The 25408-nt window shown below is 46.7% G+C and overlaps 2 protein-coding genes across 14 annotated transcripts in view; both read right to left on the bottom strand.

Moving 5' to 3' along the window:
- The window catches only part of EndoA (SH3 domain containing GRB2 like, endophilin-A), a 114946-nt gene that overhangs the window by 44277 nt on the left and 45261 nt on the right, over positions 1 to 25408 (bottom strand). For all 13 annotated transcript variants that reach the window (XM_075890882.1, XM_075890886.1, XM_075890914.1 and 10 more), the window contains exon 2: positions 3703 to 3764. The gene's annotated coding sequence lies outside the window, so the exon portion shown is untranslated. The remainder of the gene's footprint in view (positions 1 to 3702; positions 3765 to 25408) is intronic.
- LOC142804231 (uncharacterized) lies at positions 5462 to 10008 on the bottom strand. Its single transcript, XM_075890955.1, has 3 exons — positions 9360 to 10008; positions 6926 to 6992; positions 5462 to 5832 (listed from the first exon to the last, which is right to left on the bottom strand). The coding sequence occupies exons 1-3, from the start codon at positions 9966 to 9968 to the stop codon at positions 5825 to 5827; spliced, it is 684 nt and encodes a 227-aa protein (XP_075747070.1). The 5' UTR covers positions 9969 to 10008; the 3' UTR covers positions 5462 to 5824.

Genomic DNA, 25408 nt, shown 5'->3' with positions numbered 1-25408 from the left:
AACAAACATGCTCTAAACTTATTCGAAAAATAAGGACGACAGCCATCGAGCGCCCCAGAACAACACGACAACACTGTTTATCAAAAAAACCACAGTGCACATAGTTCAAAGCGAAAACGACACTGCTGTCGTCACGATCGAGAGCAGTGGCTTAATCGCATTAGCGTGACATCAATACGCGTAGGGATAAAACTCTTAACGGCGCGACCAGCAGCAAAGCAATCGATTCCGATATATATATATATATATATATATATATATATATATATATATATATATATATATATATATATATATATATATATATATCGGAGTGAACCATCATTTCATGATGGTCTTGGAAGTTTCGTATGAGCCAGACAAGAGGATGCTTTGAAGAGATATTGTTACGACAATCAACGATAGAAGTCTCTTGTACACCTTATAGAAGAGGGCGATATCATTACGCAAGAATGTGCACACATCGCTCTTACATTTTTGACGGGGCCCACGCCGCACTTTATAACGACGCGAAAATTGGGTTGTCCCCTGACTTTGCCTGCTATAAGCGGACGCATGCGCTTATACTACTTGCTTGCTTTTCTTCGCTTCTTTTTTTTTTCTTTTTAAGGAAGACGGTTTAAAGAAAGTGCGTCACTACAAGAGAAGTTATAGCGGGGCAGCGAAAATTGCGTGCACCACAACGGCCGCACTTATACGACGCGTAACACTTGTCGGAGAAGCAGCGAGTTGATTTTATTCATTTCAGAAGCATTTACCCTATAGGGTCAGTTGGCGCATTATAGTGAAGTCATCGAGCAAAACATACAGTACAAAGAAAAAAATTACTTCTTTGGGCAATGATCGGGCACTCTCCTCACTCGTATACTGGCCCAACTGGTCGATGTGGAAAAGATCGGCTCAAAAAGCATTCGTCGTCTTTCTCAAGGCAGTAGTACACGGTATGCACCTATGCCAGCATGCATGCACCGCTCTTTGACAGTGCAACAATTGTAAACGAGCCCGTAGCAACAGACTCGTGAGGGGAACCTTTTGAAGCTGGCCAAATACACGCAGTATATATATATATATATATATATATATATATATATATATATATATATATATATATATATATATATATATATATATATATGCGCGAAATGTGCGCGAGTGTATCGTCAGTTGCACTGGCGGCCAAAGAACTACACTATATCTTTCAAAGCGTAAGTATCTCAGGAACTCTTTAGTATACGTTTATGCACAAGCTTTTGTTCATGACGTCACGCGATCTCCCAGCCCACATCCGCGGACACCTTTCAATAAACTTCGGGCGTAACTGGCCATGCACCTCTCGCGTCCACAAAGTTTTAGGAGCTTGCTCGGCAAGCTTCTTATGCTCGCGCCTTGTCCGGCGGCGGCGGCGACCGGCGTGTACACCAGAGTTGCCAGTGTACACTTCGCCGATCGCCGCTCACAGGCTATACCCCGTGGTGGACGCATATAAACATAGCATATATACTTTATAAGTTACCACGGGGTTTTCATACATGCAGCAAACAGCGTAATAACAAAGCTGCAACTTCTTTTCATCATAATCGTACGTACTCTAGACGAACGTTACAATAGAGCAGAGCTATGTAAGCTTTTCGTTGTGCCGGGTAGACCGAACAGGAAGTACAATAATCACGAACCTCACTTCGTGTTTTTCGCCTTCTGGTTCGCTCACAAAACACGCGCGCCGACTTGTGCGGTGTAGAGTGCAACAGCTATACGTATGGGCGAGTCTGTTACGTAGCTTAAAGATGCGTAACAACTAAAAACAAGGGTGAAATCACGTAACCTCAGGGAACAACTAGTCACACGACCAAAAACCACGTAACCATTTAAGTGACTAGAAAAATGTAACCCCCCCGTAACTGCTCACGCGACTATAGAATAATGCAACACCACGTAACTACTCGCGTGACTAGAATAATGTAATACCACTCGCGTGAATACAATATTGTAAAATTTTTTCAGCATAGCAGTCTAGCCAAGTTGTTTAGAAAAAGTGGGTAACGATTTAAAGTACTATGGGTACTCTACTATGGGTCTAGCCAAGTTTAGCCATAATAGAAGCAGCAGCTTTAGTAAAAACTTGGAAACACTAGCAGAACTAAGCTATAAGTCAAACACTAGATCCACTGATAGTTCCAGCCTTGCGTCAGTAGAAAGAGCTGCGATTTTTTTTTTCACTTTATGTAGAAATGTAAAGAACGTTAGACATTTTTTGCAGTTTCTATCGAACATTCAATTTTTTTTAATTCTCTTAAGAACATCCGATTAAAAATTCCTATAGAGCAGCGATGACAAAGACGAGACACGGTCAAAGATAAAAGATGCAAAAATATTTTTTTTTAATTTTTAGACCGGGTCCCGACCCCTAATGCAGAGCACACGACCAAGTTCATTCTTCCATAGAGTGCATTGAATCGCCACATACATTTTAATGTCAGGCACTTCGTGTGTTTCCACAAAATTAGAGCAGAAAAATTTAATCCCCATCGGGAATCTTACGCACACGTGAGAGAGAGAGTGAGAGAGAAAGAAAGGTCGAGTTGGTGTGCTCGTGCACAATTAAATATTTAAACGATAAAGCGTTAAGCTAAAGCTTCGCACTTTTTCCGTCTGCTTTCGAGACACGCCACGGAACAGCGATGAAGTTTGAGTAAATGTGATCGTTTTTTTTTTTACTGACACTTGTGCACTACTCTTCTAGTAATTCAATTATTTATGCTTTCTTCTGAGTGCTCTCTTCCTTATTGTAGTCCAGAAGTATTATTGGGAAAACACTAAACTAGACTCCTTGTATCGTTCGCACACAAAAAACTTAAAAAAAAACAAGGAAAAGCGAGAAAAATTCTGAGTGGCTACTCGGCGGTATAGCCTTATTTTTTGCCCAGCGTTGTTCTCTAGCAGATACAGACGTGCAGAGCTTGTACGTGACTAGAAACACGACTGACGTGTCCGAGACGGTTGCCAGAAGCAGCATTTGTTAAAAGGACACTAAACAGAAAATAACTTTTTTTTACCGCGTTAGCAAATTACTCTTTCAACGACGCCAAAAGCAACACGCTTGCTGCAAAAAGACGCCGAGTATAAGCGAGAAAACGTTCAGAAAGAAAGTGGCGAGGTGCACATCGAATTTTGCGCATCGTCGCCGTGACGTCACTGACTTTGACTGCGTCTACTAGGGCCTACGTAGCTCCTAATCGACAAAAAGTTAGGTACATTGTCTTCTGAGCAAGCTGGTGAACGAAAATAACCAAGTTTCAAGAAATTTCGTTGAGCCAATGTGACCAATACACGAAGACTAAAAGACGGGACGTCCCCCATTGGATATTTCGGCGGGAAATTTAAAAAGTGATACCTCTGACAGTGATTTTCTCATCTATTAATGAACCTATGCAGTGAAATTAACGACACCGTAGAGTTTTCGGAGTATAATTAATCGATGGAGACTAAATGAGTGTTTCACTCTAGTTGTTCTCTAGGAGGAAACCTGCCGAAGTTCACTCGGCGCAATTATCCGTTCCATTCACTTGATACAGTAAGAAGACGCCCCCCCCCCCCCCCCCCCCAATCATGCTGCCTCAGTGTGCTGCATTGATGGCCATAGCGCGAGACAAGCACAGTGATGAGGCAGCTGCATGGCTGCATCGTCAAAATGAGAGGCCTCACCTTCGCAGTAGGACGCCGCCTTCCTTCACGTTCGCGCTGGGCTGCCCATATTTGATCCGCACCTGCGCAGAGAGAGAGACACGCGTTAGTCTTTCAGAACACGCCTTAATGAAGACGCACGTGGAGAAGTTTCCCTATGTATAGTGGGCTCATCAAGGTAAGCCTCCAATTACAGAGAAAACCCGATCTCTACTCGTCGCCACAGGGAGTTGTCGGGCTAGGCAATATATTCGCGCTTTCCAGATCATCTAGCGCCAACTCGCGGAATCTTTCAGAAGCTGCAAAGACGGTAACGGTTTAGGTTGGTGCGGGCGCGTCGTATAGTCGTGCATGCTGCGCCATGGTGAAAAACGGGCCAAGAGCGAGCATCAGTCACACCTGCAGCGTTACCATCTCCTAAATAACCCCTGCTTCACAGCGTCCGTGTCACAAGACTACGTTGGACAATAGTTTCGCAGCTGTAAGCCGGCCCGGGGAACCACACATCTCGCCATAAACGCACGTGTGGTGCTTCGTGGTGCCCCGTCCTCGGACTCCTGCGACCGTGTCCGTCTTTCCTATCTCCTCTTTACTTCCGTCGCTCGCTGTCCCTGCGCCTCGCTCTCTCTCCTTCCTCTCTCTATATGTACCTTTCAATCCCTCCTTATCCCCATCCCTTGTGAGCTACTGTTGAGGTGTCGCACTCTGATGCAGACAGTTACGAGGCTCACTTTTTCTCTTCTTTTCCCTTTAAGAATCGCATAAGAAGGCGCTTCGTTTACACCAGCGCTACCGCTGTTCGCTCTAAATTGTCGCATATCGTATACAATGTTTGAAAAACGTGACCAGCGATTAACGCTGCCTCTTCTTCGACAATACATCGATGTGTTTAGCGCTTAGAGGTATACCAGAGGCCCGAAAGCCGCCTGTTTCTCGAGACGCGCACGCTTTCAGGTGGCCTCCATCACCTCTCGACCAGCCATATTGAAAGGCTCTCCGCGCCACCTCCAGGTGCTGGAAAGTGGGAATACTGCCGCATGATGCGGTTGTACAGGTCAAAGTACGAAACTCGCCCGTGCGCGTGTGTGTGAGTGTTTCGGCAAGCACGGACACGCTCTGAACCACTCATATTGCCACGTACCTTTCTTCCAAGTTTTGTTAGCGGCATGTTACACTATGTTCAGAGCAAACCACGTCATACGTTGTTAGAGAACCTTCGAGGCTGATCGTTTCGTTAAGATTACGCCCACTTCGTGAATCTTTCAGATTATTCTGGAAACAACGTCGCCGCTAGCGATAACACTAGAACGTTCGATGGCAACTGTATAAATGCTGACGCGCTTCGCCACTCGTCAGTTGATCTACGGCCGACGCTCCCTTCGCCGCTATCAGTCCAAGACATGCTACTGTAGTCCGACTTTCCGTTTACAGGGCACAGGTTGACCCAAACGAACAATTCATTATTCGACTCGCAGTGTGCTCCATTCGTCCACGTCACGACCCCGGGACAATATCATCGACCCCGTAAAGACGCGTGTACAGGTAGCTTCTCACGTGAAAGGCCGGACACCGAATTCTTTCCTATAAAAAGTGGGCGAGGTTTGGAAGGAGCTATTCGCGGGTGAGTTATGTCCACACGACCCGTCACAACCCTCCTGGCAACGCGTGCTGACACTGTCGCGTCGATGCGAGTCAGGTCGACCCGGTGGCATCGAGATGTTCGATGAACACGTTTTTCCATAAGACACATGAGTTATTAAGTGAATCAGCAAGACGCGTGTTTGGGAAAGGTTGTTCGCACACTTTATTTATTTATTTATTTATTATTTATTAAAGGTACTTTCAAGGCCCGAAGGCACTACAGAAAGGAGTGGTTTGAACAATCGTAAGTGCAGTTAAAAAGTTAAAAAAAAACAGAAAACAGGAAAAAAAGAAAAATTCTACAGGGCATCATGTATGGCGAGCTTGAAGTCTTTTTGGTCCGTTATACAGGCGATGGAGGCGGGAAGGTGGTTCCAGGCGGCGCTTGTCCTTGGCACGAATGAATCATTATATAGTCTGGTGCGACAGGATGGTAGGCCCACCTTAAAGCGATGATCCATCCTTGGTGATATGAAGCGAGGTGGATGAAACAGGGCGTCCTTCAAATGGCTGTTATAATGATAGATTTTGTGAAAAAGGTTAAGGCGAGACAATGTGCGGCGCAATGAAAGATCAGGCAAGTTTAGGGTGCTCTTCATGGATGTGACACTGGAATGACGTGAATAATTCGATAAAATGAAACGTGCTGCGCGATTCTGAGTGGTTTCGAGAGATTGAATGAGAATGGCATGAGTTGGGTCCCATATGGCGCATGCGTACTCTAATTTTGGTCTGACCAATGTTTTATACAGTGTTAACTTGAGTGACGATGGCGCAGAGGAAAAGTTACGGCGCAGATAACCAAGCATGCGGTTAGCGTTGTTAATCACATATTCTGTGTGTTTATTCCAGGAAAGATTAGAAGATATGTGAACACCAAGGTATTTGTAATTGTCAACAGATGGTAATGGAATGTTATTGAGGGAATAAGTACGCGGACAGTGGGTGGTAGTGCGACGTGAAACTTGCATGCTCTTGCATTTAGATATGTTAAGTGTCATGAACCATGTGTTACACCATGCGAATATGCTATCTAGGTCGCGTTGAAGGTTAAGGTGATCGACATGACTGGTTATTTTCTGGTAGAGGACGCAGTCGTCTGCAAAGAGTCGGACAGTAGAAGAAGAAACACAAGAAGGAAGATCATTAATGTAAATTAAGAAAAGGAGTGGCCCTAAAACGGACCCTTGCGGTACACCAGATGATACTGCGGAATTAGGTGAACAAAAATTATTAGCTGTCACGTACTGGCTGCGGTTAGAGAGGAATTCTTTAATCCATGTAAGTACATTGGGGTCGATGTTAAGCTGAGTAAGTTTGAAAATGATTAGTGCGTGTGAAACGGAGTCAAATGCTTTAGCGAAATCTAAGTATATGCAGTCAGTATCAAATTCAAGATCTGCGTTAATAAACAAGTCGTTAGTAAAACACAGCAACTGTGTTTCGCATGAAACTGTCTTACGGAAGCCATGCTGATAAATGCTAAAGAAGGAATTAGATTCAAGGAATTCAATGAGGTGCGAGTAAATGACATGCTCTAAGATTTTCACTGGAATGGATGTTAACGATATGGGACGGTAGTTATTGGGGGAATGTACATCACCAGATTTATGCACAGGGACCACCTTCCCAGTCTTCCAGTCAGATGGCAGTGTGGACGTCTGTAATGACTGTTCAAAAAGTTTTGACAATATTAAAGAAGAATAGACTTGAATACACTTCAACATTTTTGACGAAATGCAATCTGGACCAGCTGATGATGACACTGTCAAGTTTCCAACAAGTTTTTCGACACCAACTGCATCAATGATAATAGGGTCCATTGGCAAGAAATCGGTGCTTGTTAACTGTGGAAATATAGTTGGGATGCTGTTCTGAAAGTGTGCAGCAAATACATTACTCAGAACGTTGCAGCACTCGCTAAGAGCGACTGGGACATCAGACTGTATTAATTGGATATGTCGCGTTGTAGTTCCGCTAATGATGCTCCAAAACTTACGTGGATTAGAGCGCAGCAGCGAAGGAAGAGTTTCATCGAAAAATACTTTTTTGGCTTTCGAAAGCGCAGTACAGAATTCTCTGTTAAATGTCTGATAAAAAGACCAATGGTCTGTTCTGGCTGTTGATTTGGCGCGTCTGAATAGCCGCTTCTTTTTATTGCGCATGCGTTTCAACGTGTTATTGAACCACGGAGAACGAGGATTCGATGAAACTTTTCTCTTAGGTACAAATCGGTCAATTAGGGCTAGCAGTTTGTTCTTATAGTCTAGCCAGTTCTGTTCAACAGATCGCTGCTCAAAACCAGCAAAGAATAGGTCAACAAAAGATTGTAACTCTGTATTCATTCCATGAAAGTCCGCTTTGCTATAGTCTTGGATAATTTTTGTTCTTTTCTTGATGGAAACCCGTGCTTTTATTGTGAAGTGGATTATGCAATGGTCGCTAATTCCCGGTAGATGAGTGAAGGGTGAAGCTAGGTCAGGTGTACTGGTAAGTACTAGATCTAATACGCTAGCGGAAGTGGGAGTAACGCGAGTAGGAAAGTCAACAAGCTGGGTAAAGTTGAAGTCGTGACAAAAATTCAAAAATTCCCTACTTTCACCTGAGTTGTGCTTTAAGGTAACCGGGTCTCTTTCCCACATGATGTCGGGAAAGTTGAAATCGCCAAGAATGAACAAAGGTGATCTCGGGTATCTGACGAACAGCTGATTGACAACATCATGCAAGTCATTGCAAAAGGATGATGATGCAGTTGGTGATCGATAGCAAATACAAAATATTATTTCGCGAGAATCAATGAGCACGCGAACACAAACAAGTTCAAGTGAAGACATAACAGGAATAATATGAGAGGCAAGATTATCGGCAACCGCCAGCAGAACACCCCCACCAGACCGGTAATCGCGGTCGCATCGGTAAAATTTGTAGTGCTTCTCACAATCCAATATTTCTTCATTTCTTACTTTTGTAGAAAGCCAAGTCTCTGTCAGACCAACAATATCAGCGGAACAGGAATCAATAGCAGAAGACAGTTCGACGCGTTTATTCAGGACGCTGCGCACATTAGAAAAGAAAAAAGAAGCGTTTCCTGCGCAGCAACGAGACGGGCGTAGCTATGAGGTGCTAGAAGTGTCAGCACGTGCAGGTAGAGAGGGTTCTTTGTCCTTAGCTTGGGGTGAATTGATTTCGCGAACGCTGTCGCTTTCTGCGCAGTAAACGTAAGTTTTCTTGTTCATGACCAGTTTGTTAACGCGTAGCAAATACGGTTGCCCGGCTGCCTTAGCAAATTCCATTAATTTCTTCCTTGAGTTTCGCGTGCTTTTGCAAAAATCTTCGCTAGCTGATACACCAGTTCCTTTGAATTTTTGTCTCTGCATCAGGATAGCATCTCTAACCTTAAATGACGAAAATTTGACGATAATTGGCCGAGCTTTTTTAGCGGCGTAACTTCCTAACCTATGTGCTCGGGAAACTTCGGAGTCAGAAATGTGCATGTCAAGGTGTCGGGAGAGTAGATCACGAACATGGCCTTCAGACTGAGCCCACGTCTCATTAGGGCTGTCCGATATACCAAAAAACAATACGTTCTCTCGTCTGGACCTGTCTTCAAGATCGTCCAGTCGGGCACTGAGTGTCTGGCCTTGCACCTTGACAGTTTCAGCGATTAGACGTGGCACATCACTGACTACTGCAGATCCGTCGCATGACTCGACGAAAGCTTCCACCGCCGACAACCTTTCCGTTAAATCAGCAACAGTTTGCGCTAATGCCTCCTGTTTAGTCTTTAGGTCGGCAAGAGCTTCCATTAGCTCATCGTGACGGTGATCACCTTTTTCAGATAGCTTAGCGATCGCGTCTAGTATTTCTTTGTTAGTATTTGCAGGGCCAGGGTTTAGTTCAACGTCTCCACAACATAGTAGAAGCTTTGTGACATGCACGCATTCGCACACACATTCAAATATGACACTTGGGCACGGTAGGAGCAGCAGACAGACGTTACTGGTTCGCTTACAGTAGAGAGAAGGAGGTTTACTGACCTGCACAAAAAGCAAAATCGGATTTCTGAGCGACCGCATCGTTGCCGCTCCACCGTGCCCACTGAAGGAACAGGAGAATTCCGTGGTCTTTATATGCTCTTGCGTCGCTGCAGTCGCCCGCAGTGTTGTGGACCAGGTGACGATGGAAAGGATGCCACCGTCAGATAGTGGCAGATGACGCAGGGGCGTGTTCATCCAGATCGGGGCCGCCAGCAACACCGGTGAAGAGTAGTTGGCACGCGCTGGATTCGCACGCGGTGGTAATGTTCCAAACCAGGCGACTAACTGCACAAAAAGCAAAATCGGATTTCTGAGCGACCGCATCGTTGCCGCTCCACCGTGCCCACTGAAGGAACAGGAGAATTCCGTGGTCTTTATATGCTCTTGCGTCGCTGCAGTCGCCCGCAGTGTTGTGGACCAGGTGACGATGGAAAGGATGCCACCGTCAGATAGTGGCAGATGACGCAGGGGCGTGTTCATCCAGATCGGGGCCGCCAGCAACACCGGTGAAGAGTAGTTGGCACGCGCTGGATTCGCACGCGGTGGTAATGTTCCAAACCAGGCGACTAACTGCACAAAAAGCAAAATCGGATTTCTGAGCGACCGCATCGTTGCCGCTCCACCGTGCCCACTTGATACAAAACAGACGAGCGCTATGAAACAGAGACACAAACAAGACGCACACTGTACAGGCGATCAACTTTCAAGTTTCGGGAAGCGAAAATTAGGCGCCTGTCCTGTGCGTCCCTTGTATATGTCCCCGTTTCATAGCACTCGTTTGTTTCACATCATGTCAAGTGAATGTTTTCCCATTTTTGTACATCGCGACATGAGCTCACAAGATTGTAAAGGACAGAGACGAACAGCACGCCTGCTGTTTTCCTCTACGTTTAATCCCACGCTGAATCCTAATGATGATAGTAGGCGCAGCGGCGCAAGACAGTGTTCGTCTTCCATTTTTAACGAAGACCATGAACGTGACGTGCACCAACCATGCCGTTTCCACGCGTCTGCGTCTTCCATAGCATATTGGTTTAAAGAGACGAAATATCAAGACTCGATAAACGGCGTGCCATCCGTAAGGTAGGCGTCCGTAAAATAATATATATAAAGAAACCATTTGAAATGCGTGAAACCCTCGTAAAATGCGTGAAACCCTCAATCTTAAAGGACAAAAAAAGTAATCACGTGTTTAAGAGAGAGAGAAAGAAAGACCAAGACATAGGAAAACGCTCCGCAGTGATTGGACGTCTTCTCGGCGGAATACTCGCTGCACCAGATCGCACACGAATGCGCACAGACTGCTTTGATTCACTCTTTTTTTTTCTTTTTTGCGTTCGCAACAAGTGCAAAACATCAGTTCAGTGAACAAGAGTAAAATAATGCAAGAAACCTGTCATGGAGGTTGCCTAGCTTCCTGCTGCCCACGGATTACTAACAACTTAACCTAACCAATGCTTATCTAACCAGTCTCAGACTTCACCAAGAGTTCTAAGCTTTGAAAGAGAAAGTGCAACCCCTCCCCCTCTTTTTTTTGTGCTTTGCAAAATATACGTTTCAGTAAATAACAAATGCGTACGGAGCTAAGCATTTCTGATAATTCAACCAATCTCCTAACGGCAGCACCGCACTCAATAACTCCTTTCCGCTCCCCAAACTCCTCTTCGAGCGCGTACTCTGCTGTGAAATCTGAAGCAAGATTAATAATTCTCCTAACTTGCTCTATAACCGGCACTTTCCTCAGAGCATTGTATACAACATACGAGTATGTGGCACGCTATTTTCATTTACTCGAGAGCACAACCTCGAGATCCACGTTAGCATTACCACAGAGGGCGTTCGTGGCACGGGACGCGTAAGGTTGTTTCATCTAGGGACCTTAGGGACGCGTACGGCACGTGCCATGCCGACAGAGCTGCCTCGTTAGCCGCAAAACGAGGAGTCCGAGCTTTAGCCTCGACTTCATCAGAAGTCGCGTCGCGATGGGGCGGGCGCCCAGCCGACGGCAGCCATCAGGTAAATGCTGAGCGCGCGGTTCACTTATAATAACCTCCTCGAGTCCGCTCTTTTTCGCTCGATTCTTCACGAGGAAGCACACGCTAGCGCCGGCGCCGTAACGAGCAGCGTTTAGACGAGTAGGCGGTTAGTGGCCGCCGGCTAATTAGCCACCAAATGTTGATAATCGAAAACTCGATTAAAAGGACACGGAAGAGAAAGACATTTTCTTCTCTGATATCAGAATTTTTTTTTCACAATACCAAAACCACGACACTTGCCCCGAGAGGATGCTTGGTAAACGAGTAAACACACACACACACACACACACACACACACACACACACACACACACACACACACACACACACACACACACACACACACACACACACACACACACACACACACACACACACACAAACAAAAAACCATTCGGGTTGCAATCAACATCACCTTGAAATTTCCACATATGCATAAGGCTCCTTCAGCACTCTGGAACACTTCTCATAGAACTTTTTCTAGTGCAATAAATTTGTAGTCATTATATACTCCACCAAACAAAAACGTATGCGGGCGCGATACCTGCAGTATTACATATTGCGTCATGATACTTTCATTTTTGGAGAACGACAGCAGTAGAGCGACAACTTCTTTTTACAAGCGACGCGAAAAGACGGTACGAATGTTTGTAAACGAAACGAATTACCTTTCTGTCTGTTTGCGAGCACGTTCGTGTGTTAAAAAAAATCTTACAAAAGGGTCGCCCTGTTTTCTCGACGAAAAGAATAATAAAGGATAAAAAGGGGTATTTTTTGACATAAGGACATTTGATAGGTATCAACCCCAAAGTCATGCGTCGCTCGACGTGTCCCTTCCGGTCTTGTTCACAAAAAGCTGAGGCTGCAGAGAGAAGCAAGCGGTCGTCTAAGTACGATCGTTATCTCGCCAGAACAGCATATACACTCGCCAGTTTTATGCATACACAGCATAAAACTCGCCCAACCAGCATAACGGAATCACAAAGGACGCCGACCGAAGCAGATAAATAATCGAATAGAGACGGTCGTCGGGACACGGCCGTCGGAAGTCTCTCAGGACCGACGTCGTCAATAATAAAACAACAGCCGTGCGAGAACCGAAGTAACAGATGGGGTCAGTGAGGGACGCAACGACTCATCGACCGATATACTGTATACACTGCCAAGGAAATAGCATAAATATAGTTCCAAACTGTTCCACTCGCAAATCGAAAAGCTGTGTGGAACGAGAGTATTCTTAAAGGGGTCCCGAGGCCCCGCTACGGCTTGGTATAAGCAAAGACATCTTGGAGAAAGCAGGCACTGTTTATAAACAGCTCCGCCATACAAAGCTACCGTACGCGGCAAGGAGAGTTCAGAAAAAGGAGCGCGAATCCACCATTTGCTCTACCGCGTTTTCCTCATACAGAGGAAATGGCGGCGTCCATCAAAGTGGCGTCTCACTCCAGCGGCACTTTTCCGCAGACGCAACTCTAGTCAGCGCCGACTAACATCAGCGAACCACGGTTGGCGTTAACCACGGTTCGACGCTGTTGACCGTGGTTGATCGTAACCGTGGTGGTTAGTTTACCTGTGTAACATGGGTATTACATGGCAGCCACGATAGCCCCCATAGGAATCGCAATAGAAGAGAGCGATCGCGTTTCAGCACGTACGCTCAAGATCATGACACGCGCTAACGCACATAGCTTTATCCCCAGCCCCTCCGCTATTCCTTCCTGTGTAGCTACTGGAGCGATCGTCGGGACGGGAGAACAGACAAAGCACTAAAAGCGTGCGACAAATCCCGGTAACTCCACTCATTCTTGAGATATACGACTTTTTTTCGGAAATCGATTCGCGACGCAACGAACTCCGATAGTGACGTGATTCGCTCATTACTCGGAAAAGTGGTTCGAGCTCTGTAATTGGTGATACGTTCCCGACCACTGCCATAAAGACGTGCCGCGTAATAAAGACGTGCCACTCATTCAACTTTACGTAAGTAGTAAGCGTATACCTGCGAAAACGTTCTACTGATATTGTGGCAATCATACTGAAAAATACTGAGCGAGTATGGCAGCAAGCAAGCAAGCAAGCAAGCAAGCAAGCAAGCAAGCAAGCAGATCGGAGAGCGTTCAATCGTACGTGTAAGAGAAAGTCTGCGAAATGCGGATTTCGGCAAAACACGGAAATGTTATCAAAGGAAAAAAAAAACTTCTGCCTCAGAAAGGGGGAGCCGAACAAGAGATTGTCGGAGCTAACACGGGAAAGATCCAGCCCTGACAGCGTTCAGTTTTCGAACTGATTTTTTTTTTTTATTCGCGCTGCACCCGCCGCGCGGCCCAAATGCCAACTTCTTCTTCATTGACGAGCGGCGCATTGAGGCGCTACAGGGCTCCCCCCCGTAGAGCGAGAGCCGTAGGAATCACCAGAGGAGTCACCCAGTGGACATGCTTGGATGTTGGCATCCAGACTTTAGATCGAAACCCCGCGGCCGCGAGAGCGGCGATATACGCAGGTTTCAGTCGATCAGCAGCCACGACGTCTTCACGGCCATTGATGTCCAGCGTAAACGTCTTAGGTGTACGATGGAGTACGCGGAATGGGCCATCATAGGCTGGTGTTAGTGGTGGCCGTACTTGGTCACGCCGAACGAAGACGTGACTGCAGTCATGCAGATCCTGACTGACGAAGACAGACTGGGGGTGTCGGTCAGCAGGAATCACAGGAGCAAGGTCCCGAAACGTGGTGCGCAGCTCTCGAATGTACGTGGAGGCATCGTGAGTGGAAGGTGGCGATGATGGCTCGAAGAATTCTTCTGGAAGACGCAGGGAAACGCCATGGACTAGTTCGGCTGATGAGCAGCCGAGATCCACTTTCAATGCTGATCGGATGCCCAGAAGTACGAAGGGGAGGTGGTCGAGCCAACGTTCCCTTGGCTGGTAAGCAGTGAGGGCAGTTTTCAGTTGTCGATGAAGCCGTTCGACCATACCATTGGCGGAAGGATGGTAGGCAGTTGTGTGGATGTGTCGAATGCCCAGGATATTGGCAAGTGCGGTGAAAAGGGCCGATTGAAACTGACGACCGCGATAAGTGGTGACGACAGAAGGGCATGCATCCAAAGCGCGACACCCAGCCGTTTGTGAAAGCCTTGGCAACTGTTGGTGCTGTAATGTCGGAAATGGGAAACGCTTCCGGCCACCTGGTGAAGCGATCCACACATGTCAGCAGGTAACAGGCTCCTTGCGATGACGGAAGAGGACCAACGATGTCGAGATGGACGTGAGAAAACCTTGCGTCTGGAGGCCGAAACGGGGATGTTGCCGTGGCAGTGTGACGGTGAATTTTAACGCGCTGGCACTCAAGGCAGGTTCGCGCCCAGCGTCGGACATCAGCGTTGATGCTTGGCCAAAGGAAACGAGATGTGACTAGCTTCTGGGTCGCACGAATACCAGGATGGCTCATGCTGTGCAGTTGATCAAAAAATGCACGACGAAAAGCCGAAGGCACGAAGGGCCGAGGGACACCAGTAGACGTTTCGCACGTTATTAATGAGGTAGAAACTGGAAGCGGGCACTCCGTGAACGATACGAGACGTGGATGACGAGCGAAGATGATGCAGCTCAGGATCGTTGCTTTGGGCAGCTGCTAGCTCTTCCATGTCTAGTGGTGGCTGGGTCGACAAGGCATCGATGCGGGATAGTGCATCAGCAGCAGCATTTTCCGGCCCATGTACGTGTCTGAGATCCACAGTGAACTCGGAAATAAAGCATAGTTGACGGATCTCCCGTGCAGTATAATTGCTGTGATTGAGATGGAAGGGAAACGTCAGGGGCTTGTGGTCTGTAACGACGTAAAAGTCCCGGCCCTCCAATAAATGACGAAAATGTTTGATGGCGAGGTATACCGCGAGGAGTTCTCGGGCAAATGTACTGTATTTTGCCTCTGGTGGCTTCAGTTTTTGCGAGAAAAACCCAAGGGGCTGCCAACCGGATACGTGCTGCTCGATAACAGCGCCCACTGCCACGCTTGACGCATCGGTGATGAGACGAATTGGGGCATCAGGGACGGGATGTATGAGCATGGTAGCGTCTGCCAGAGCCTTCTTGGCAGTGCCGAAGGCAGATGCAGCGTCCTTGGGCCACTCCAGTGGCGCAGCCGGGTTTTTCTTTTTAGCCAATAGGTCGGTCAAGGGCTTTAGGAATGTGGCGCACTTTGGAAGAAAGCGGCGATAGAAGTTTAGTAGGCCCAGAAATTCTCGGAGTCTTTTCAGTGAAGTCGGGGGTGGAAAGTCTTGAATAGCCTTCACTTTGCTGGCGAGTGGTTGGATACCCTTTGGAGTGACAAGGTGGCTTAAGAACTCTATTGTAGCGACGCCGAAGAGGCACTTATTGGGATTAATTACGAGGCTTTAATCATCCAGGCGGTGGAACAGGGTACGCAGGTGGGCTTCATGCTCAGGGCCGGATGAGCTTACTACAAGGAGGTCATCAAGGTAGGCAAATACGAAATCGAGACCTCGCGTGACCTCGTTGATAGTGCGCTGAAAGGTCTGTGCAGAGTTGCGCAATCCAAAAGGCATCCTCACATATTCAAACATACCGAATGGGGTGGTGATGGCCGTCTTCGGAATGTCGGCGGGTTCTACAGGAATCTGATGGTAAGCCTTCACTAAGTCAATTTTAGAGAAGATTGTGCCCCCAGCCAAATTTGATGTGAAATCCTGTATGTGAGGAAGTGAATAGCGGTCTGGTAAGGTGTGGGCATTGAGAGCGCGGTAATCCCCACATGGTCTCCAGTCGCCAGGATCTTTCTTCGGCACCATGTGGAGTGGCGACGCCCAGTTGCTGGAGGAAGGCCGCACAAAGCCGAGTTCAAGCATGTGCTCAAACTCACGGCGGGCGATGGCGAGGCGTTCTCCAGATAGTCGACGGGGTCGTGTATAAACGAGAGGTCCAGGGGTCACAATGTGGCGAGTGATGGAATGCTTCATTGGTGACTCTCTGGTGTGCGGCTTCATGATGCTGGGAAAGTCGGCGAGTATTTTTGCATACGGCGAAGCAGGTGTGAGAGCTCGCAGTCCCGCTGGCGAGGAAGTACAGAGTACACCGTTGATGGAGAGGCGGGTGTTGAGATCAATGAGGCGATGAGCATGCATGTCCACAGCAAGGTTGAAAAAACTGAGGAAGTCGGCTCCTAGAACAGCTTGCGAGACGTCAGCGAGGATGAAAATCCAGCGGAACGTACGGCGTAGTCCAAGGTCAAGTGTAAGAGAGCGTTGGCCGTATGTGCGAATGGCGGAATTGTTGATCGCTTGGAGTGGGCAGGTCTGTTCGTTGCGACGGCGATCTGCACACGAGGCCGGGATGACGCTAACCTGGGCTCCTGTGTCGACTAGGAAGCAAGCGCCAGTGATCTTATTAGAAACATAGAAAAGGCGGCATGACTTTCGACCAGTACCACTTGCCGCCGTCAGTGGCCGGTCGCCGCATTTCCCGACCAGGAGCACGGGCGAGTGCACTTGCGAGCAGAGGCACCGAATCGGCGGTGGTACCAGTACACGGTTGAGGATGAAACGTCCCGCGGCGCGTCGGGTGGCCGAAGTTCCGGAGAACGTGGGGGCGTCGAGGAGCGACTGTGTGTCTGGAACCTGGATGACGGTCGACGATGCGCAGGTACAAAGTCATCGAGGCGCCTGACAAGGGCGTCCAAACGGTTCTCGATGCTCGCGAGCGCCGGGTCTGCAGCGGTGGCCGGTGGCGGTGTGGTAACGGCGTTGAGGCTATGTGCCCGCGAGTAGTCCACCACTCGGTCAGCCATTTCAGCGAGTGTGTCTACTGGGACATCTCCTGCAGCTACGAGGACCGGGACTATGCTCTGCGGTAAGCGCTGGAGGAACAACTCACGTAACAGCTTCTCCTCTTGAGGGGCGGAGGGGCCGCCAAGGAGCTGGCGCATGCGTCGCAGGAGCTGTGATGGGCGACGGTCACCGAGCTCTGTAGCCGTGATGAGCTGTTGGAGTCTGCTGTGTTCGGACTCAGACTTGCGGGAAATGATAGCTGCCTTCAACGTGTCGTAGGGATGGCTCGGGTGCGGCGACGCTAAAATATCAGCTAAGTCGCCGGCTACGTCCGGAGGTAAGCAGGATACCAGATGCCAGTGCCTGGTCTGTTGGCTGGTGATTTGCCGTAGACGGAAGTGCGCCTCGACCTGCAGAAACCATGTGCTGGGACTGTTGGGCCAAAATGGTGGCAGGTTGACATGTTGAATCGCAGCGACTGCACCACCGCTAGGTCTGGCGTCTTCTTGGGCGTCGGGACCGGTAGGATTGGTGGCAGAGCCGGCGGGATCCATGCGGGATGATCGGGGCTGTGTGTTCTTTATCGGGTCACCATTAACTGTCGGGGCTAACACGGAAGAGATCCAGCCCTGACAGCATTCAGTTTTCGAAGTGATTTTTTTTTTATTCGCGCTGCACCCGCCGCGCGGCCCAAATGCCAACTTCTTTCTTGACGAGCGGCGCATTGAGGCGCTACAAGATAATACGAGACGCTGCAGTCTCGTATTATCTTTAAAAAGAAAGAAAGAAAGAAAAAAGGAAAGAAAGAGAAAAGGTTAGGGCGAAAGTCAATGGCAGAGGCTAAACGGAAGTGACAGGCTTGGAGCGGTAAAAGGAAAACGAAAAAAAAAAAAGGCAACAAGCGCGAGCCTAAGAGTGTGAGCGTGGCCCAGTAAACGCTGAATACCCCGTTTGTGCCATGTGTGAGTCTGTGGAGGAAAAAAAATAGTGTGAAAGGGGACGAAGTTATTTTAGAAGGGAGTCAATAAGTGATAGAACACACACACACACACACACACACACACACACACACACACACACACACACACACACACACACACACACACACACACACACACACACACACACACACACACACACACACACACACACACACACACACACACACACACACACACACGCGCACACACACACACACACGCGCGCGCACTCACACACACACACACACACACACACACACACACACAATGTGGCGAAAAGTAGGCAGGGATAGACAACAATACGATTATGTAAGCATGCGTGTAACTAAACACACTGAACACCGAAAAAGAAAAAAAAAATAATAATTCTGTACTTTTTACAAGCTGAAGCCCCATTATTACTGTGGGGCGCGCGGTATATCGGGGGACCTAGAATTAACTTTTACAGGATGAATTTTTCAGGCGTGTCTACATATGAACTCCCATAGAAATTACGCTGTCATGGCCGGGTAGCGAACACGAGACTTCTCGGTCTAAGTGAAGAGATCGCAGAAGATTTTTTTTTCAAGCCCCGTGTTTGGGTCGGAGGCGGTGACAGGGAGGGTTGCGGTACCGGGTGGTGGAGAGAAGGGGTGTCGGTGTCAGGGCCGAACCAAGAAACTGGGTCATCCCCCGGCGGCGTCCGAATGCTGCCGGCGGCAACGGCACAGACAGGGCGATCGATCCGACGGAAGTGACGTACCGGGGGAACCGCGCAGCGCGCCGCCATCAAGCAGCCGTATACACAATAGCACTCCCACACACCACACACACACGCCTCCTTTCCCATTACGCACGCCTTGTTCTCTCGAAATCGCCCACGATCTCTCCTCGCCCTTTTCCCTTCGCCCTTACGGCGACCTGCATCGCCTCCGTGACCCAGTGCCCTGCGTGGGGTCCTGGAAAGGCCGAAAGACCCGCGTGCGGCTTGCAGTGGCATTACGTCGTAATCGCCACGATTGAACAAATAAACAGGTAATATAATGAGCATGGGAAAGGCAGTAGGAGAACAGTAGGCTTTTTATAATGTTCGTTTTTTTTTATAATACGCAGCTTCTGAGATATGACAAATTGTTTTACAAAGGTACTTATTTATTCGCTTGGATGTCGATTCTCTTCATCGCAACAGGCAAATTATTAAAACCCTGTTTCGCGTCTGTAAACTACCCAAAAATACCTGTTCATTCGAGCATGTGCCTAGGTTAAAAGAATAAGGCAATCGCCATCACCAAAAACACGTCGGTTTTTTTATGATGGTGCACCTTTATTATGCGCCATATTAAGGGTGCTTTTTTGTTTCTCCCTGGTAAAGAATTGTCAAATTAAGTGCCGCGCCAGTGCGATCTCAAAAGCTTGTCAACGAGCTGTGTGCCCTGGAGCCACACTAGACATGGGTTCATGTACGTTCGCTCTTCAAATATGCAAGCCTAGAAAAAGTAAGCTACGTGCATAGGTCGTTGAATACCACAACAAAATATATTTCTTTAAAAATGGCCAAACGTCACACTCTGGTAATGCACCAAAAGTTCTACAACCATATAATAAAGAGTAAAACGATAGTCAGCTCCACCACAATGTAAAATTCCTAAGCGGTGAAGCATACAAAAAAAAAAAAAAACGAAGGATCCGGTATGATATTGTCATAGGACGGAGTATGCCTCCAAAAAATATTTTTTTACAAAGACGATAATCTTTCTTAATTTTGGTCTGTCTGTTTGTCTGTCTCTCTGTACATCTGTCTGTTTATCCGCGGTAACGATCTCCCTAACGGCCGCAAACGATACCTCAAACGGCCAACCCCGTCCGCAGCGCCCACCAATATTGCTCAAGATTTAGCGTTCATAGTTGTACGATTGTCAATTAGAAAGCTATTATTGCGCATATCTGAGGCCCCATAACAGCACGTCGATGTTTTGTATGTGTGTCTTTATACAAGAGAAGGCACACACAAGTGACCTTAGCGTTTATCACGCTGCAATGGCAGTGCAACTCGATGCTCAAAAAAGCAAGCGTTTCCACCACTTTGCTAAGACGACACGGTGGTGGCACCTGCCTGTCGTTTTGCGTTCTACACCTTATCACCGCCGAGACAAGCGCGCATCTTTCTGCGCGGGCGCACATGCCTTCCTTCGTTTTCGAAGATAACTGCCAGATGGCGCCTGTGTCTAACGTGCCTTAGAGATACTGTATGTGCTTAGGTATCGTGTACAGATATACTCTATATAACAGTAACTCTGACGTGCCTCGACGCGCTCCTTCGCCTTCGCTGCACGGATCGAGACTCTCTAACGCAGATCCTCCAGAATACGATTCACCAATTTCCTCGCGCAGAACATCAAATAAACGTTTTGTTCACTCTCTCCACATGCAAGACTATCGTCTTTCGACGACATTTGCAGTGAAATATGCAGATACGGGTCCGTTTTTCGCACCATAGAAGGAATACTCGGATACCTTCTCGACGAGATGTTATAATCGGGAAAACACGATGTGGCCTGAACAAATATAGTGCTTGTCAGAAATAGTCAATGAAATCAAGCATCGCCCCCTCCCCCCACACACACACAAAGTGTCAACTGCATCGTACTAGAAAGGAGAAAACACAAGCTAGGCAGGCTGCCATCAGACTGATTTTCGGGAAGCTGTATCGCAAAAGAAAAGGAAAACAGTGCGAACCGAGAGCAACTTACGCTCTCAATATAGTCAGAGGGCAGTCAAAACATGAAAGTTTCGCGCAGAACATCATTTTTTCGCTCAAACATCAAACAAACGTTTTGTTGACTCTCTCCACACGCAAGAATATCGTCTTTCGACTACATTTGCAGTGAAACGTGCAGATGCGGAGCCATTTTTTCCCCTAAAATGGGCTTCCCGGACCCACAAAATTGGAACCCCATTGGAGAATCATTGGTCTAACCTCTATCTGCTTATAGTATAAGCCGACATAAGGTTTTTTCAACGCAGAGAGGAAACGAAAAGCAAGCCGATAATGAAGAAACAATGATTGCACAACAACAAATCAGAGATTATGATTGTACCTTCGTATGCCTTTGAATTGACTCCGCCTGAAAGTCGACGCTTTTATACAGTGATGATGCGTTCCGTAGATAGAACAGCACGAATTAATTTTTTAATCGCATCTCCGAGCTGAGACGTAAACAGCGTATAGGCAACACAAGGATTAGAAGCCCGTTTATATATATATATATATATATATATATATATATATATATATATATATATATATATATAAGTCAAGTAGATCCTCCAAGAGAAGGGTAACAACGGAAGTGTTTAATTCGACAGTTTCGGCCAGAGTCTGGCCTTCATCAGGAGTCATGGTACATTCTGTTTGCGCTCACATTTATAGTATTTTGGGTAAAAAATGAGAGGGAAGGAACGAAAAAAAAAAAAAAAAAAAAAAAACAGAAAGAAAGAAAGAGTTTGAAAAACGAGAGAGGAAAGGATATCCAGAAAGTTCCAGGTTCCACTGTGCTTCGCGAGTGGCGTCGTCAGTGTGTATTTTCTTAGTATTGCGTTCAGTGCAGTTTGGTGGCGGTCCCTTTATTGTAGACGGGGCCTGGCTAAGGTAAGGGCTTGCGTGTCGCGAAAACTGCTTTTTTTATTATTATTTTTTATTTTTTATTTTTTAAAGACCGTCACTAATTCGGCGTCGGGGACAGCGTTCCGAGGCTCCAGGAAGTCGGCGCGGGAGAAAATGTTTCTTAAGGCGCTGTCTGTCGTTTTGAATGCTATTTTGCTCTGCGAATCCGCGTTTGGGGGTTTTAATTGTGTATGGGGTGGCCCTTCTATATGTCGGGCTTTGTTGTCGAAATGCGGGAAGGGTTTCCAAACTGCGAGAAAGGACGTTTGAAGTGATTGCTATTTTGTACTGGGAAACCGCGTTCGGGGCGTTTAGTTGTGTATGTGGATGTCGGGCTTTGTTGCCAAAATCGGGGAAGGGTTGCCAAAAGGCGAGAAGGGGCGTTTGAAGTGATTGCATTTTGTTCTGGGAATCCACGTTCGGGGCTTTTAGTTGTGCATGCGGTGACCCTTCGACAAGTCGGGCTTACAACTATTGTTCGGTTATTCAGAGAAATAGAAATAGACGACAGTGGTTCACTGAAACACGCAAAGATATTTGTAGTTGTCCAGTCCTCGTCGCCGCCACAGTGCCGCGAAATCTTGAACTGTTATGATTACAATTATAAACTTACATATACACACATACACCCCCATACATATGCGCATATGCATAAGTACATATACACATATAAATGTATATGTATATATTATAGTGCTTTGATTGCTGCAAGTGTACCCGGACTTTCATTTATGCCTTTTTCGAGGGTGTTAAATCGGTGTATGAGGTATGATTCACGTTGTTCACGTTCCCGGTTTGATTTAAATCCTGTTTCTAAAAGTGTGACTGACAATTTGTCGAAGGAGTGGCCGGGAAGGTTAAGGTGTTTTGATAGAGGTAGATTCGGCGCTGATTTCGCGTGGGCTCTGTGATTATTGAAACGAATCCTAAAGGGTGTTTCCGTTTGTCCGATGTATTGCATGCCGCACACGTTGCATTCAAGTAGATATACCACATTAGGGGAATCGCATGTTAGATTTCCTCGTATGTTAATTGAAAAGTTGGATTGTGTGCTGCTTGCCTTGCTTGTATCTCGCATCGCTTTGCATACAAAACATCGAGGCTTCAGACAAGGTCGGCATGAACTGTCGGAAGTTGAAGTATTGATTTGGGAGTTTACAAGTGTGTCTTTGAGGTTGCGTGTTCGTCGGTAAACGACGCCAGGAGCCGATGGGAATGCACGTTTTAGACGTTCACTTTGTTCCAGTATGTTGTAATGTCGTTTAAGGATTTTGTTAACGTTGGGGAAATTCGTGCTGTATGTTAAACATAGGTGTGTCTGTTGCAGGTTGTGTTGTGGTGGCCGCTTCATCAGAAGGTCATCACGCTGAAGTTTTCTAGCTTTTTGAATAGCGTCATCAATTACATGTGGAGGATATTTCTGTTTTTCGAGCACGAGTTTAAGCTTTTGTGAGCTCGCGTGGAAGTCAGTGTCTTTTGAGCAAATTCGCTTAAAACGGTGGGCCTGGCCGTATGGAATGCTGTTTTTACAATGGCGTGGATGATCACTTTGGTAATGGAGGTACTGTTGTCGATCTGTTGGTTTGCGGTAGAGGGTTGTGGAAAGTTTATCATCTTCTATTATTATGGTAACGTCAAGGAAATTTACGGTTACTTGTGAGTAGGTGTGTGTGAAGTGTATGTTTGGATGCACAGTATTGTAAGTATCGATAAAGTTTAGCAGTTCATCCTCGCTGTGAGTCCAAATAAGAAAAATATCGTCAATGTACCGCCTGTATAGGAGTGGTTTCAAGGGAGTTTGGGACAAAAATTCGGTTTCTAGTTCTCCCATAAAAATGTTAGCATAGTTTGGTGCGAGTTTGGTACCCATGGCGGTGCCGCTGATTTGTCGAAAGTACTCTTGGTTGAACTCGAATGAGTTCAGTTCTAATACAAGTCTTGTGAGGCTTGCGATGGCAGAGAAATCTGGGGTGTCAGGTTGTCTATGGTTTGTGTATGTGTTTTTTAATGCCGCTATGCCATCATCGTGGGGAATATTTGTATAAAGTGAAGACACATCAAGGGTAACTAAGTATGAGTGTTTCGGAATGCGCAGGTCTGCAATATCTCGAAGAAAATGTGAGGTGTCTTTTACGTACGACCCGAGAGTGCACGGAATGTGGCCTATTAATTTGTCTACGTACCCTGATATGGGCTCGGTTACTGTGCCTATACCTGAAATGATTGGTCGGCCTGGATTACCGGGTTTATGAATTTTTGGGAGTATGTAGAAGCGCCCTGGACGAGGGTGTACTGGCCGCATTAATTTGTGCTCACTGCGTGTTATTCTTCCCTCGTCCAACAGCTTCTTCAGTTCTGTTGCTACAATACGCGTGTATTTCTCTGTCGGGTCCCCTGGGAGGCGTTCGTAGAATTTTAAGTCGTTTAGTTGACGGTATGCTTCTTGTAGGTAGTCGGTTGTATTTAGGACTACAATTGCCCCTCCTTTGTCAGCGGGCTTTATTATTATATCAGTCCTAGATGTTAGGTTTTGCATACTCTTTTTCTCGGATTTTGTCATGTTTTCCCGCTTTCCTTTCTGTCTGTGATACTCCTGTAATATATCTTTCTGGACCGCGTTAATATATAAGTCCAGACACTTGTCTCGATGACTATTTGGTGTCCAATCGCTTGTTTGGTGGCGGGGAGTCTTTGGAATGTTAGACGGCTTGTCCAAGAAATATTCGTGCAGCCTCAATTTTCTAGCGAAGTTGTCGAGGTCTCGGAGTAAGTGAAACTCATCGAAAGATTTTCTAGTTGGGCAGAAGTTTAGTCCTTTAGATAATAGTTTTACTTCATCAGTTGACAAACTCGTGTCTGATAGGTTTATAATCGCAGCGTCGTAGTGAGTGTTGATAGGTGTTTTCTTGTTTGTGCCGTGAGTTTCCTCGTGGGTGAATGTGTTGTAGTCATACAGTGTAGCGTCTGGTAGTGTGGGGTTGGAAACATTGTCTCTTTTAAGTTTCTGTATTTTAGTTTTCTTGACCTCTTGGTATTTATTCTGTTCGAACTCTGTTAGTAGGGTGATTTCCTCGTTTGATAAGTGGTTGTTGTCGCGCAGAATGGCGTTGGTCATGTTGGTCAGTTTCTTTACTTGTTTTTCACTGTGGTTGATTGCAATTTCTGTTAGCTTGAGTGATGCTTCTAGAAGGACGTTTTGCCATGCGGCCTGGTTGTTTTCGTCGAGATTTGTGGCGGCAGGGGTGATGGAGAGTGTCATTCCTTTGGGGGCTATTCTAGCATTTAGGTATACTTGCAGCGTCGATCTATGCATTGCATGTCTGATTCGTTTATCCGTGAGTTTTCTTACTTTAAGAAAAGTGGCACTGTAACCGGAGAGCAGAGAGCTGGACTTACAGATTGGAAGTCAGTCTTCTTCTTTTTTTTTTTTTTTTTTTTTTTTTTCGTTCCTTCCCTCTCATTTTTTACCCAAAATACTATAAATGTGAGCGCAAACAGAATGTACCATGACTCCTGATGAAGGCCAGACTCTGGCCGAAACTGTCGAATTAAACACTTCCGTTGTTACCCTTCTCTTGGAGGATCTACTTGACTTATTGCAACGCTAC

The sequence above is a fragment of the Rhipicephalus microplus genome, chromosome 1, assembly GCF_043290135.1.
Source record: "Rhipicephalus microplus isolate Deutch F79 chromosome 1, USDA_Rmic, whole genome shotgun sequence".
Classification (NCBI taxonomy): domain Eukaryota; kingdom Metazoa; phylum Arthropoda; class Arachnida; order Ixodida; family Ixodidae; genus Rhipicephalus; species Rhipicephalus microplus.
The sequence above is the reverse complement of the archived record's forward strand: the minus strand, read 5'-3'. Positions and strand labels throughout refer to the sequence as shown.

Excerpts from the sequence above, each read along its gene's own strand:
- LOC142804231 (XM_075890955.1), bottom strand. The coding sequence starts at position 9,968 with ATGCGGTCGCTCAGAAATCCGATTTTGCTTTTTGTGCAGTTAGTCGCC. Across the intron at positions 6,993-9,359 it reads CGATTTTGCTTTTTGTGCAG|TCATTACAGACGTCCACACT; the intron begins GTCAGTAAACCT and ends CTTTTTGAACAG.